Genomic DNA, 13874 nt, shown 5'->3' on the forward strand with positions numbered 1-13874 from the left:
AAACTTGGCCATCAAAATAAAGGGAGATCATTTGAACCACAAATATACTGAAAATAAGGACACTAAAGAGAGGGTATTTGATGCTGGCTGTATGAGGTTACAGGACTCAAACTATGCATGCTTAAGTACAAGATACTGTTTTAAGTTACTAACTCTATAAAAAATCCAATGTGAAAGTGAAAGTGTTAATCACTCAGTCATGTCCAACTCTTTGTGACCCCATGGACTATATAGCTCACCAGGCTCCTCTGTCCATGGGATTTTCCAGGCAAGAATACTAGAGTGGGTTGGTATTTCCTTTTCCAGGGGATCTTTCCAACTCAGGGATCAAACCTGGGTCTCCTGCACTGCAGCCAGATTCTTCACCATCTGAGCCACCAGGGAAGCGCTTGTAGAGAACCCAGTGTATTTGCCCAAAATTCAACAGTGCTTCAAGTACAAAGTAGACTTGGTATTCACATGTCTCTATTGCTAGAGTAAACAAATCTCCTTATAGCTGGTTGGATGGCATCACCAACTCAATGGACATGAGTTTGAGCAAACTCCGAGAGATAGTGAAGGACAGGGAAGCCTGGTGTGCTGCAGCCCATGGGGTCGCAAAGAGTCAGACATACGACTGAGTGATGAACAGTAACGATAGCTAGTTAATCACCACCACCATCACCATCACCACCTGGCCTCCCATGGGATTATCCCCTTCCTCTCTGGCCCTAAAGAAACCCCTCTGCACTGTGAGGAAACACCCATCTGCGGGTCTGCGCCCACAACCTGGCTTCCCACAGCCAATGGGACAGGGGCTGTTAGTTCCCCTCCCAGAACACCCCTCTGTGAGAGAGTACCTGGGCTGAGCGGAGTACTGACACTAGTAGGTGCATGGTTTATTTTGGGTGTTTTGCATGAGACTTCCTTGAAAGAACTGTCGTGTTCATAGGAGATACTCGACAGGTCCTGAATGTCTGTCAATGATCTAAAGTATTAAAAGCACAGAGTAACTGGGAGATGCTTAGAAAAATCAAACACTATATTCCTAACAGGTACTTTTTAAAGATGCTCTTCACAAAAATCTTTATTTGGCAAGAGGCCAAAATCAGAGAATACTTTAGAATAACCATATGATATCTATAAGATACTTAAGATATCTTAAAGAGAGTATCAGAATATCCTAGAAAGAGCTACTAACTTCAAACATATCTCAGCAGCTAAAAATAAATTCCAAAGGTGAAAGTATATTAATGTGGGAAACAGATTTAATCTACCTTAAGTATAAGATTATATTCTTATTATCACTGTATTCCCTTGATTGTAAGATACTATCAATTTAGATCACATTATCACAGCAGCTTTTTGGTGAAAGGAGAAACACGCTCACGTTACATGTATACATAAAAATAGGAAGAACACAGAAACTCTTACAAACAAGAAAACACCATTCCCCTAAAACCAAGACTTTGCACAGAATCCTTAAGCAATTTCTGGTGGCCATACATATCTTTCTCTTTCGCTTCCTTTGGTGGCTCCTTTAATGTCTCGTCTTGTTCGCCTTCAGGACTGTTAAGAGAGAAAGTGAGAAGATTACATAAATCTTCTGTCAGCAGAGTGCAACAACGTAGCCCAAGGGCGTTGCGAGAGAGGCCGTTGGAAGGACACTGAGCCCAGAATGGACAGGGAGGGCTCCAATCCTAACTCTGCTACTGATGGGCCACATGTGCACACGCATATCTGGGCCTCTGTTTCCTCTTTAGAGACTAAATAAATACTCTCGATGCTTTAGAACTGTGGTGTTGGAGAAGACTCTTGAGGGTCCCTTGGACTGCAAGGAGATCCAATCAGTCCATCCTAAAGGAAATGAGTCCTGAATATTCATTGGCAGGACGGATGCTGAAGCTGAAATTCTAATACTTTGGCCACCTGATATGAAGAACTGACTCATTGGAAAAGACCCTGATGCTGGGAAAGATTGAAGGCAGGAGGAAAAGGGGATGACAGAGGATGAGATGGCTGGATGGCATCACCGACTCAATGGACATGAGTCTGAGCAAGCTCCAGGAGTCGGTGATGGACAGGGAGGCCTGGTGTGCTGCAGTCCATTGGGTCGCACAGAGTCGAACAGGACTGAGCGACAGAACTGAACTGAACTGAAAAGTCAGCCCACCTGAAATCAGCCTATGATGCTACTGGCTGAGTAAGCTCCTGAGGAAGTCAATGGAGTACTTTGCTGGGGATGGAGCTTGGAGCAAGAGGCACAGTCACGGGGCCTCACCAACTGTGAGGCAGCTTCCTGGCATGGAGGATCAGGGGAGGCCAAGAGAGGCTTGTGTCAAAGAAAGGCTAGAAAATAATTCTGAAGACAAATTTGACTTGTTTCTATTTTAACCAATATTTAAGATACATTTTCAATACTCAAACACAAACTATAAGCCAGATCTCATGCTAAATCCTCCCAAATGTTCCCACATTTCTAATCTTTGTAGCAATCCCTATGAGACCAGTGGTATAAAGGAAAGAGAATGGATTTTGGATTGGGTTGTGACTATTAATTCATTCAAAAACTTTTTCTTCTTCTGAGCACAACATAGGACAGCGCTTTCTGGTCCTCCTAATTTACATAAATGACCATATGACTTGCTTTAACCAGTGAAATGTAAGTGAAAGTGATGTGATTCACTTTGGGGCAGAAACTTTTAAAAGTCCAGTGCACAATTCACTATGTTCTCTCTTTCCTGCCTCAGCAATAAAGGAAGCATAAAGATGAAGTCTCCCACACTGTGGATTTCTGAGAGAAAGTAATACAGCACGGAACACTTCTGGCCAATCCCTGATGGACACGGAACATGAACACAAAAGCAGTTTTTGTTGTCGGAAATTACTAGAATCTGGGGGCTGCGTGCTACATAACATTAAGTAGCTCAGCTGGTAAAGAATTTGCCTGCAATGCAGGAGACCTCAGTTCGATTCCTGGGTCGGGAAGATCCACTGGAGAAGGGATGGGCTACCCACTCCAGTATTCTTGGGCTTCCCTGGTGGCTCAGACGGTAAAGAATCCGCCTGCAATGCAGGAGACCTGGATTTGATCCCTGGTTGGTAAGATCCCCGGAGAAGGGAAAGGCTACCTACTCCAATATTCTTGCCTGGAGAATCCCATGGTCAGAGGAGCCTGGAAGGCTACAGCCCATGGGGCCACAAAGAGTTGGACACGAACGAGTGACTAACACACACACACAACTAGAAGAGAAATTTGACCAAAGTCATACAGTTAGAAAAGCAGAGTCAAGATCTGGATACAGATGACAGCTCCTTTTCATGACCCTTCACAATTCTGCTGAACAAGTCCTAATAAATCTAAGTTGCCTAAAGCTTTTTGTTATAACGTGGTGGCTATTATATTTGAAGAAGAACAACATATAAATATGGGGCATTACCATCAATTAACATTACTTCTATGAATCTGAAACTGTGAATAAAATAATGGCATATACCTTCGTATAGGTTGGAATTGAGACTTGGTCAAAGTTTCAGCATTCTTTCCAAGGTTTTTTCTCATGTGGAACTTATCTTCACCTGAAAGAATAAAGTAAAAGCATTTTAAATAAATTTTTGCAAACCCAGATTATGATTTTCATTCTCTGGAGTTTTCCTAGTCTGGTCTAGAATAATAAATAATCTACATAAACAAAGAGTTTCCTAATTGGGCTTGGATTGAGTACTGTAGAAGAGGTTTTTGCTCTGAAAGTTTATTTTCCTTGCTCAGAGGGGAGAACTATATTCTGACACTCAGAATACAATCAAGCCATTTACTGGCCTTTCAGTTATAGCCTCACAGTTACTTCCGGAGACAAATAGTGTTTTGTCTTTTCAGGAAGGCAAACTGACCTGATTCCTGTCAACAGACACCAGGGGGCGTTGAAACCAAGAACTGTTTGTTCACTGACGATTCCAAGCAGAAAAGACCATTAGCTGGGCATTCCCAGGATGCTAACTGTGTCTCTTGGCCACCAAACACCACTTAAAGACTGGGGGTGGGGTCTTGAGTACTAATGAGCTAATTCAACTGTCTTCTGTTCTCGTTGGCCTCAAGCATCTCAAGTCCTCCCCAATTCTCAGGAAGATACTTTGTAGGCCTCTGGGCACACAGGACCAGAATCCAATTTTCCTTCCCACATTATACAGCTCTGGTTTATGGAGAAGTGGACACACAGACTAGCCTGCCCTATTGGCAAAAGCTCACGATCCCCCTGCCATTCTTTAGGTCCAGAATGTGGCCCGGTAGGCAGTGGCAGGCCCACTATAAAAGTACCACCTTTAGCAAAAGCCAAGACACTGATAAAACCATTTGAATGCCGAGTTCCAAAGAATAGCAAGGAGAGATAAGAAAGCCTTCCTCAGCGATCAATGCAAAGAAACAGAGTAAAACAACAGAATAGGAAAGACTAGAGACCTCTTCAAGTAAATTAGAGATACCAAGGGAACATTTCATGCAAAGATGAACACAGTGAAGGACAGAAACGGTATGGACCTAACAGAAGCAGAAGATATTAAGAAGAGGTGACAAGAATACACCAAAAGCTGTACAAAAAAGATCGTCACAACCCAGATAGTCATGAAGGTGCAATCACTCACCTAGAGCCAGACATCGTGGAATGTGCAATCAAGTGGGTCTTAGGAAGCATCACTACCAACAAAGCTAGTGGAGGTGATGGAATTCCAGTTGAGCTATTTCAAATCCTAAAAGATGATGCTATGAAAATGCTACACTCAATATGCCAGCAAATTTGGAAAATTCAACAGTGGCCACAGGACTGGAAAAGGTCAGTTTTCATTCCAATCCCAAAGAAAGACAATGCCAAAGAATGCTCAAACTACCGCACAACTGCACGCACCTCACACTAGCAAAGTAATGCTCAAAATTCTCCAAGCCAGGCTTCAGCAGTACGTGAACCATGAACTTTCAGATGTTCAAGCTGGTTTTAGAAAAGGCAGAGGAACCAGAGATCAAATTGCCAACATCCAATGGATCACTGAAAAAGTAAGAGAGTTCCAGAAAAACATCTATTTCTGCTTTATTGACTATGCCAAAGCCTTTGACTGTGTGGATAACAATAAACTGCAGGAAATTCTGAAAGAGATGGGAATACCAGACCACCTGACCTGCCTCCTGAGAAATCTGTATGCAGGTCAGGAAGCAATAGTTAGAACTGGACATGGAACAACAGACTGGTTTCAAATCGGGAAAGGAGTACGTCAAGGCTGTATATTGTCACCCTGCTTATTTAACTTATATGCAGAGTACATCATGTGAAGTGCCGAACTGGAAGAAGCACAAGCTGGAATCAAGATTGCTGGGAGAAATATCAATAACTTCAGATATGCAGATGACACCACCCTTATGGCAGAAAGCAAAGAACTAAAAAGCCTCTTGATGAAAGTGAGAGAGGACAGTGAAAACATTGGCTTAAAACTCAACATTCAGAAAACTAAGATTATGGCATCTGGTCTTATCACTTCATGGCAAATAGATGGGGAAACAGTGGAAACAGTGACAGACTTTATGTTGGGGGGGGCCCCCAAATCACTGCAGATGGTGACTGCAGTCATGAAATTAAAAGATGCTTGCTTCCTGGAAGAAAAGTTATGACCAACCTAGACAGCATATTAAAAAGCAGAGACATTACTTTGCTGACAAAGGTCCATCTAGTCAAAGCTATGGTTTTTCCAATAGTCCAGTAGTTGTGTATGGATGTGAAAGTTGGACTATAAAGAAAGCTGAGCACCAAAGAATTGATGCTTTTGAACTATGGTGTTGGAGGAGACTCTTGAGAGTCCCTTGGTGAGCAAGGAAGTCCAACCAGTCAATCCTAAAGGAAATCATTCCTGAATATCCATTGGAAGGACTGATGCTGAGGCTGAAACTCTAATACTTTGGCCACCTGCTACGAAGAGCTGACTCACTACAACAGACCCTGATGCTGGGAAAGATTGAAGGACGGAGGAAAAGGGGATGACAGAGGATGAGATGGTTGGATGGCATCACCAACTCGATGGACATGAGTCTGAGCAAGCTCCAGGAGTTGGTGATGGACAGGGAGGCCTGGCGTGCTGCAGTCCATGGAGTCGCGAGGAGTCAGACACGACTGAGTGACTGAACTGAACCAAACTGAAGACACTGAAACCCCACCAGTGGAGAAGCATCACAGTTCTCCTTCTTGCTGCTCTCTTCAAATGCCCTAGAAAGCATAAATGAACTCCTAATAAGCACAGTGCAGAGCTGGAGGGGAAGTTAGATTTGAGAGTCTAACTCTCTCCTTTATTTCATACGAAGGAAAGGTGGGGCCCTGGGGTGGAATGACATGCCCAAGATGCCAAAGGTCATGCAGAAAAAAAGTAAGCAGCAGAACTGGGCGTGGAACCCAGTGTGTATCCAACTGTTACCCCTGTTGTACTGCCTGGTATGGAGAGGATGTATATCAGAGCCATAGTGGGAAAGCTGGAAGAGAAGGGCTAAAAGGAGGAAATGGAGTAGAAATGAGAGGCTTCTAATGTACTTCAGATGTTTACAGCCAACTAACCATGGTTTTCAGACCTGCCTGCCCCATAATTTCTCTCTCCTACTCACCCCTCTTTCAAACACAAGTGAAGTGGCCACACACAGGTCAGGCTCACACAGTGAGTGAGTGATCACGGGCAGAGGCTCCACAGAAAGAACTGAGAGGCCAGAGACCCAGGTGTGGGAACTTCACACGCACATTTTCCTGAGAATTTAACTGTCCATCTAAATGCTTACAGCTTCTTAAAACACTTGCAACTGTGAAGGAGGCCTGAATCAGGTTAGAGACACAAGCTGGAGGATGCAACAGGAGGAAGGGAGTATGTTCAGATCCTAAACCTGCCCAGCCTGGGTTCAGACAGTGGAGACATGACCGTGGACCGAGCTGCATGGTTCACCAGACGGATAACTCTGGTTTTAAAAACAGATGGTTACATGCCTTAAAAGAGTGAAAATGCACAATTTTTGAAATGTCTGTATCAGTACCTGTGGTCCATTTATGTCTCGTCTTGTGCCATACCCCAGCTGTTGATCCAAGGTTAACTTCCCGTGTAACAGGAAGCCATTGCTAAGTTACACAGAACCCAACGCCCAGAAAGGGCACGATGTCATACTGACTGTAGTATTGGTTATTATTAACCCTTTGCTAAGATGTCATGCAAGCAAAGGAAAATGATGGTAAAACTCAGTCTTCTGCAGTAGAGAAGGACACAGAAACCTAGTACTGTTGTCACCGGGTCAATAACCAGCTGTGAGGCCCAGGCCGGTCCGTCAGGGCAGCTCAGCACAGACAACTCAACACCTGCTATGTGCCACAAAAGAGCCTGAAATCTAGGGAAAGAGACTACAGGGGAAAAGAAAAGAAGCAACTACTGTAACGTATGCTATATGAATGAAAGGTGTGGGGACTTCCCTGGTGGTCCAGCGGTTAAGACTCCACAATCCTAAGGCAGGGGGCCTGGGTTCCATCCCTGGTCAAGGAATTGGGTCCCATGTTTCGTGACTAAAGAGTTCAAATCAGCAACTAAAGATCCTATGTGCCTCAACTAAGACCTGGCACAGCCAAATAAATACACACACAAATATTTATAAATAAATAAATAGCAAAGTTAAAAAGAAAAGAATGCAAGGGGAAGTATATAAATAACATGATGTATGGATGCCATGAGGCTAGTGAGCAGCTGGGGATTCATTCTAAAGAGGGGAAATCACTGAGCCTGAGTTTTCTTATCTGTGAAATGAAAGGCCTGGAAGGTTACCTCTAAGGACCTTTCCAGCTCTAAACATGTGTGACCTGACAGAGAGAAAGTGAACAGGAGGGATTCTAAAAGGAATCTGCCCTCCAGGTGTATTACCAGAGGCTTGAGGTTGGGCGCAAGCATGTTGTATTCCTTCAAAGTCTTCATCAATGGGACTTGAGGTCTATAAAAGAAAGAAAGAGCAAAGAAAGGAAGTTCACTAGAGGAAGATACATCATCAAAAGATGGGGAGAGGAGGGGAGGAAAAAAAAAACAACAACAAAAGATGGGGAGAGGATTTCTTGATGTTCTTAAACTTTGAAAATCGCTGAAAGTTCCTGCATCTTTTATAGAAAAAGAACAAACCTTCTTCCCAGACATTAGGAACTTATCTGTACTATATGTTCCTCCTCAACAGCAAGCCCCCCTCCACCTCCCACTGTGAGGTGGGATTGGGTTATTCTTCCCTTCTTTATATAATTATCCCCTCTGCTCACTCCAACCATCCAACAAAGATGTTTTAATCCCTGGGAGCTTTACTAGAAAAGCCAAAAAAGGTAGGAAAGATGGCCCAGGCTCTAAAGCTACTCTATGGGGTGAGAAGTCAGAACACTGGTTCCTTTGAGGAGAGCCAGTGGGTGGGAGGAAACACAAGGATCCCCTTCTAGGGGATCAGGAATGTTCTATTTCTTGATTTGGGTGCTGGCTGCATGAGTGTGCTCAGCATGTAAAAGTTCATGATCTGTACCCTAAAGATGCATGTACTTTTCCCTGTTCCCCTTTTATATACGTGTACATATTACATGTGTGTACATATATACGTATATGAACTTGATATTTTTTATTAACCATTTTCTTAATGTCCCAGTCCACAGTAATATCAAGAATGTTTGAAGGACTGATTATGGAAAACCGCTCTAACTGAGTTTTCAGAAGTGCCGACAAGGGAGAACTATGCTTTTTGATGCATGACTAAAATCTTCCCGTCAGTCAAATGTGGTGATTGGCATGTACAATCTCTCTTTCTTCCACTCTACCTTTCATGTTGGTAAAAAGGGCCCCCAAAGGTGGCAGGTTAGGGGAGAGAAGAGGTAAAAATTACAAGAGTAAATAAAAGACTCCTAAGATTTTCATTTTATAAATGAAAATACTCTCTGCACAAACAGGTTCTTGCAAAAGCCAGGCACGTCCCAGAGAAAGGCCCGGGTACCGGACAGCCTCACGTTCTCTGCGGACCCCGTGCCGCTATTCCTGGCTCTCCCACCACTAAAGCCTGTCAGTCCTGGGCTACCTCCTTAGGCTGCTCTCACCAGTGCTTCTTCACACAGAGCAGTAACAGCAGGCTGCCTTCTCTCCCCCCAAGAAAGGACTGTGAATTAAGCAACAAGAAGGAATGGGTTTTGAAAAAGAAGTACAAAGCACTGCACAAATGCAGGAACCACAGTTCTGTGGTAAGACCTTCATCATGAAAAATCTTATTTTTCACACGTTTTTTTCAAAACATACGAAAACACTGATAAATTGACATGATATACTTTTATGCATAAGCTATTTTTCTTAATAAAAATAATTTTAAAGGAATAAAGCAACAGAGGAAGCTGGAGATGTACTATCCTGAACTTTGTAAATTTTTACCTCTAGAGCCAAATTTTCTTGAGCAATTGAGGCGTAAAAATATTCATGGTCTGGAGTTAAAAATTCATCTGTCATGTCTTCAGTGTCTTCAGAAGACTCTGGTGAACAAGTTGATTGTGTAGACTGACCCTATTAATAACGTAGGAAATCACTTTTCAGTTGGTGTTTATTGTAAACAAATCCCTTTAGAGGTGGCTGCAGTGTTAGTAACAGGGCATCTAAAATCATCCTGCAGTCGGGCTGATGCTCTCAGAGCCCCTCCCACCACGTGTGCACCTCTGCCCTCCTTCTGCACAGCCAGTCATGAACCCCAGAGCAAGTGTGACAAATCACAGTCCTGAATCTCAACTTCCTTACCTGCACAATGAAAGTAGAGGAGGCTGGGCGACCTTTTTGCTCTGAAATTCACAGGAAGAAAAAAGGCCCTAGACAACTCAAGCTGGGGACCGAATTTAAACACCCTGATCCCCACGGGCACACAGTCCATGTGCTGGAGTCAACTCTAGGCTGAGGCTGCTCAGACCTGGGACTCCTTCAGGTATTCCCATTTAAAGGCAAGAGAAGGAGCATGGTTTTTAAAATAGCAATGCAATCTCAATAATAAAACAGGGATTTCCCTGGTGGCCCAGCAGATAAGACTCCATGCTTCCACTGCAGGCAGCGTATGTTTGATCCCTGGCTGGGGAATTAAAATCCCACAGCCATGCAGCCAGAAAATTTTTTTTAATTTAGAAAAAAGGGAGAACTATTTAAAAAATGAAATAATTTAAAGTAAGTCACTGGGATTTCTCTGGTGATCCAGTGGCTAAACACACTCCCAATGCAGGGGGCCTGGGTTCTATCCCTGGTCAGGGAACTAGATCCCACATGCTGCAACTAAGACCCAGCACAGCCAAATAAATTAATTAATTAAAAGCAAGTTATTTCGTCAGCATCTCTGCTCTACTCCTTCCTCTTCTGCTGCTTCTCTACATCCAGGCCCTCATCACCACGTGGCCAGACAGCTGGCTCCTCTCCTTACCTTCAATCATCTCTTTGAAGAGGTTTTGTGGTTTATTTCCCTGGACACTGCCTTTGCCACACTTCCTCTTCTGTGCACTTGGCAGCTGCTTTCCTTAACCTCTCATATCAAACTGAAATTTCTCAGACAAGCCTGGCCTCCCACACCTTCCCCACTTCCCTGACAGACCTGCTTCTCCAGCCAAGCCAGTATGTTTAATGTGGTGCGTCCTCCCAGGCCTCACGGGAGAGAAAGAATAAGCTGTCCTGTGAGTGGTCTGTGTACTGATTAAAATACAAAGGTATATTCTTTGAAAAGCCTCAAATGTTATCACAATCGGCTTTTTACATTGTTTATTCTCAATTTTTGTTTATATTCTTCCATGTCAATGGTGGTTACAAATTTTGGTTCCTTATGCTGGCTGGACCATGGCCCAACTGCACACTTGAAGAATGCATTAAATCCATGAAGCAGGGCTGTAACCCCAGTGCAAATGCTGGGAAATGACCGAATCCTAGAGATCTTGCTGAGGCATAGATTTCAGGCATGAACACATTCCTTCCACTGAGCTGAGAGCTGAATTTTGGTCTTAGATAACATCCCAGGCGAAGGTACTCTCATTGCAACCCTGCCCCTGCTTTTCCTACTTCAATCTGACTTCAGTCACGAACTTTGGTAACTGACCTCACACTGAGCTTTACGAGGTGGTCTTTTCTATACAGTTAGACAGAAAGCTTGGGCTTCCCAGGTGGCATAGCAGTAAAGAATCCGTCTGACAATGCAGGAGACACAAGAGACGTGGGCTAGATCCCTGGGTCAGGAAGATCCTCTGGAGAAGGAAGTGGCAACCCATTCCAGTACTCTTGCCTGGGAAATCCCATGGACAGAAGAGCCTGGTGGGCTACAGTCCATGGAGTTGCAAAGAATTAGACACGACTGAGTTACTGAGCACGCACACAGACAGAAAGCTCAAGGGTCAGAGCTGAATCTAACACGGTGTTTTCCCCAAGCTCCAATATTCACAATGCTTTGAGCTAAACTAATTCAGAAAGTATTAGACAGGGAGGAGAGACTTCTTCATTCATGTCAGACACATGATGGCACATGCTCCAACAAAAAAAGAACTACTACAGATATTTCAATGTCATAATACGTAACAACTCAGTTTTACCCTACTAGGTCTTTGGGTTTGAGTTGGCTCTCCAGCTGTATGACTTACGCTGTAAGACTTCTCAACAGCCACAGATGCATCTGAATTTGCTTGAAAGACTTCACCGTGCTCTGGCTGCTCATCTTTTCTGGGGGGCAGGTGCCTGATACCTAAAAATTGTAACACAATAATTGTCATTCAGTAATTTTTAAATGACATGAAGGGGCAAAGGACAGTGTGAGAGAAGATATGTATGCATTTTCTGCCGAATGCGGCTATGTGTCATGTTAGCTTCTGTCCAAACAGTGAAGACTGTTAGGTTAGCCTCGCTCTAGCACGCGGCCGTGAATCATTCTCCCTTTTGCCCACCCGTTCAAGAGTGATGCTTGACAAGGAACAGATTTTAAATAACAAAAAAATCCAAAACAGTATATTTTTCTACCTAAGACGAATAATTTTAGATGTACCTTTCCTGGATTTTCAAACAACTGTGAAATGATATCCCATGTCCTGACTGCAAGCAAATTACCAGGTAGAAAGACACAGCATGCAGCTTTCACCCAAAAATCTATAAAAGTGATGCCAGTAAACATCATTTGTCTCTAGGTTGCTCAGGCATAGACCCTCTGATAGACGGTAGAATTTTTCTGGCCTAAAATGCAATGCGAAGAAGTGGGCAGTAGGGGCTGGCCTGCCACCAATGCCCTCTGGTAAGAGGTTCAATTCTTTGCCAGGTTAGATCCAGGAGCAGGGTCAGTGCATGGAGACTATTTACTTCCTTTGGACAAAGGAATCTGCTCCAGTAATAGAGAAACTTGCGAGTCTCTGGGCTTTTTCACCTGTCCGAAGGACAGTGGGATTAGATGGGTGTGCTACTTTTGCCTGGAATTCAGGATCCCCAGATAGACAGGAAAGGAGAGAAGCCAAAGGAAATATTCTAGGAGGTTTACTTATTGCTGAGAGGTGACAACTTGATAGAGCTCACCTACCCCAATTCCTCCATCTGAACTTACTGGTGAAACGCTGAGGTCCTGACTGTCTGCCATGCTGGTCACTGCTGTCTGTTTGGCCACACTTGTCATTTCCTCCTGGCTCATCGCTTTTCTTGAGATACTCTGCAGCTTGCTGCCAATCCACTTGCTCGGAGACCTTAATGGCGAGCTGCGGCAGGGGGTCAGGCTCATTTTCAGCCTCACTGTCTAAAGCCACACCACTCCGAGGATGCCAAGGAGGTACTGTCAGCTGTCCAGTAGCTGCCTTTGCTGCCATTTCTTTCACCTCCACTGGGTGAAGATAAAGCAGCATTTAAAACAGCACTGTGAATGCTGGAAACAAAAGCTTTAGTTCCTTGAAGAGTTACGTAATGTTTTATAGCTTATATTTTTAGAACTGTATCATCCTTAGCTTGCCCTGCTTGGCTTGAAACAGAAAAGAGGAGAGAACTAATAACAGAGTGAGGGACAGGCAGACTTTCAGTTAGTTACAGCCCTTTATGCTGAATTAGACTAAAAGGCAACAGAAATTTGTAGGCAGACCTTCTTGCTGTAAAGATTTTGTAAGAAAATGACATGTGAAGCCCCTAGCCTGCAGAAACTAATGGAAGGCATTCTATTTGAGTTTGTATAGCCTTTCTAGACCAGACTGAGCTCATATTTTGGAAGTATGTATATATATATATATATATATATACACACACACGTGTATTTTCCTCAAAATTTTCTATCCTTTTTCAGTGTCGCTTAGCATTACTATCAAAAAACATAGATGCTGTATTCTTTTAAGCTCATAAGATTAAACTGATACAAAAGGATCACATCCACAGGATAGGTGAAAGTGATACTACAAGCTCTCTACCTTAACAACATTATAAGAATCTATACTGTGTAATTTTTTTTTACTAAATTTGTTACAAAACATACATATATACACATATACAGAGTGTAGAAAGATTTCCTATATAGTCCAGAGATTTAAAAAAGCACTTCTCTTTTACAGTTTGTAATCAGAAAGGTCTCTCTTTCAAAATGGAATGATCTAACAAGAAAAGAATATGAGAAGACAGTACAGGCTGTGTACTTTGAGATAACAACCAAGCTAGAAAGATACTTTAAATTTCATTTTGTCCAACAGAACCCATGGCTTTATACTCACTTTTCCATTTTAAGTGTATCTCTCCATCATCTTTGTTATTTCTTGACTTTGCGTTATGGATTTCAGAAGACACAGATTGCATACTGATCCTGAATTGCATATATTTGGGGGAAGAGGGCAAGTGAACACAAACACATCAGTTTACTCAGGTTCCTGACA

At 43.2% G+C, this 13874-nt stretch overlaps 1 protein-coding gene across 1 annotated transcript in view; it reads right to left on the reverse strand.

The window, feature by feature from the left end:
• Positions 1-13874, reverse strand: part of TEX14 (testis expressed 14, intercellular bridge forming factor) — a 113273-nt gene that overhangs the window by 14611 nt on the left and 84788 nt on the right. Inside the window, exons 17-24 of the mRNA XM_052658163.1 lie at positions 13716-13804; positions 12578-12847; positions 11634-11734; positions 9415-9543; positions 7897-7963; positions 3477-3558; positions 1486-1548; positions 840-967 (exon numbers count right to left, since the gene is read on the reverse strand). Of these exons, the coding sequence (XP_052514123.1) occupies positions 840-967; positions 1486-1548; positions 3477-3558; positions 7897-7963; positions 9415-9543; positions 11634-11734; positions 12578-12847; positions 13716-13804 (929 nt within the window). The remainder of the gene's footprint in view (positions 1-839; positions 968-1485; positions 1549-3476; positions 3559-7896; positions 7964-9414; positions 9544-11633; positions 11735-12577; positions 12848-13715; positions 13805-13874) is intronic.

Source organism: Budorcas taxicolor, chromosome 19 (assembly GCF_023091745.1).
Source record: "Budorcas taxicolor isolate Tak-1 chromosome 19, Takin1.1, whole genome shotgun sequence".
Taxonomy (NCBI): domain Eukaryota; kingdom Metazoa; phylum Chordata; class Mammalia; order Artiodactyla; family Bovidae; genus Budorcas; species Budorcas taxicolor.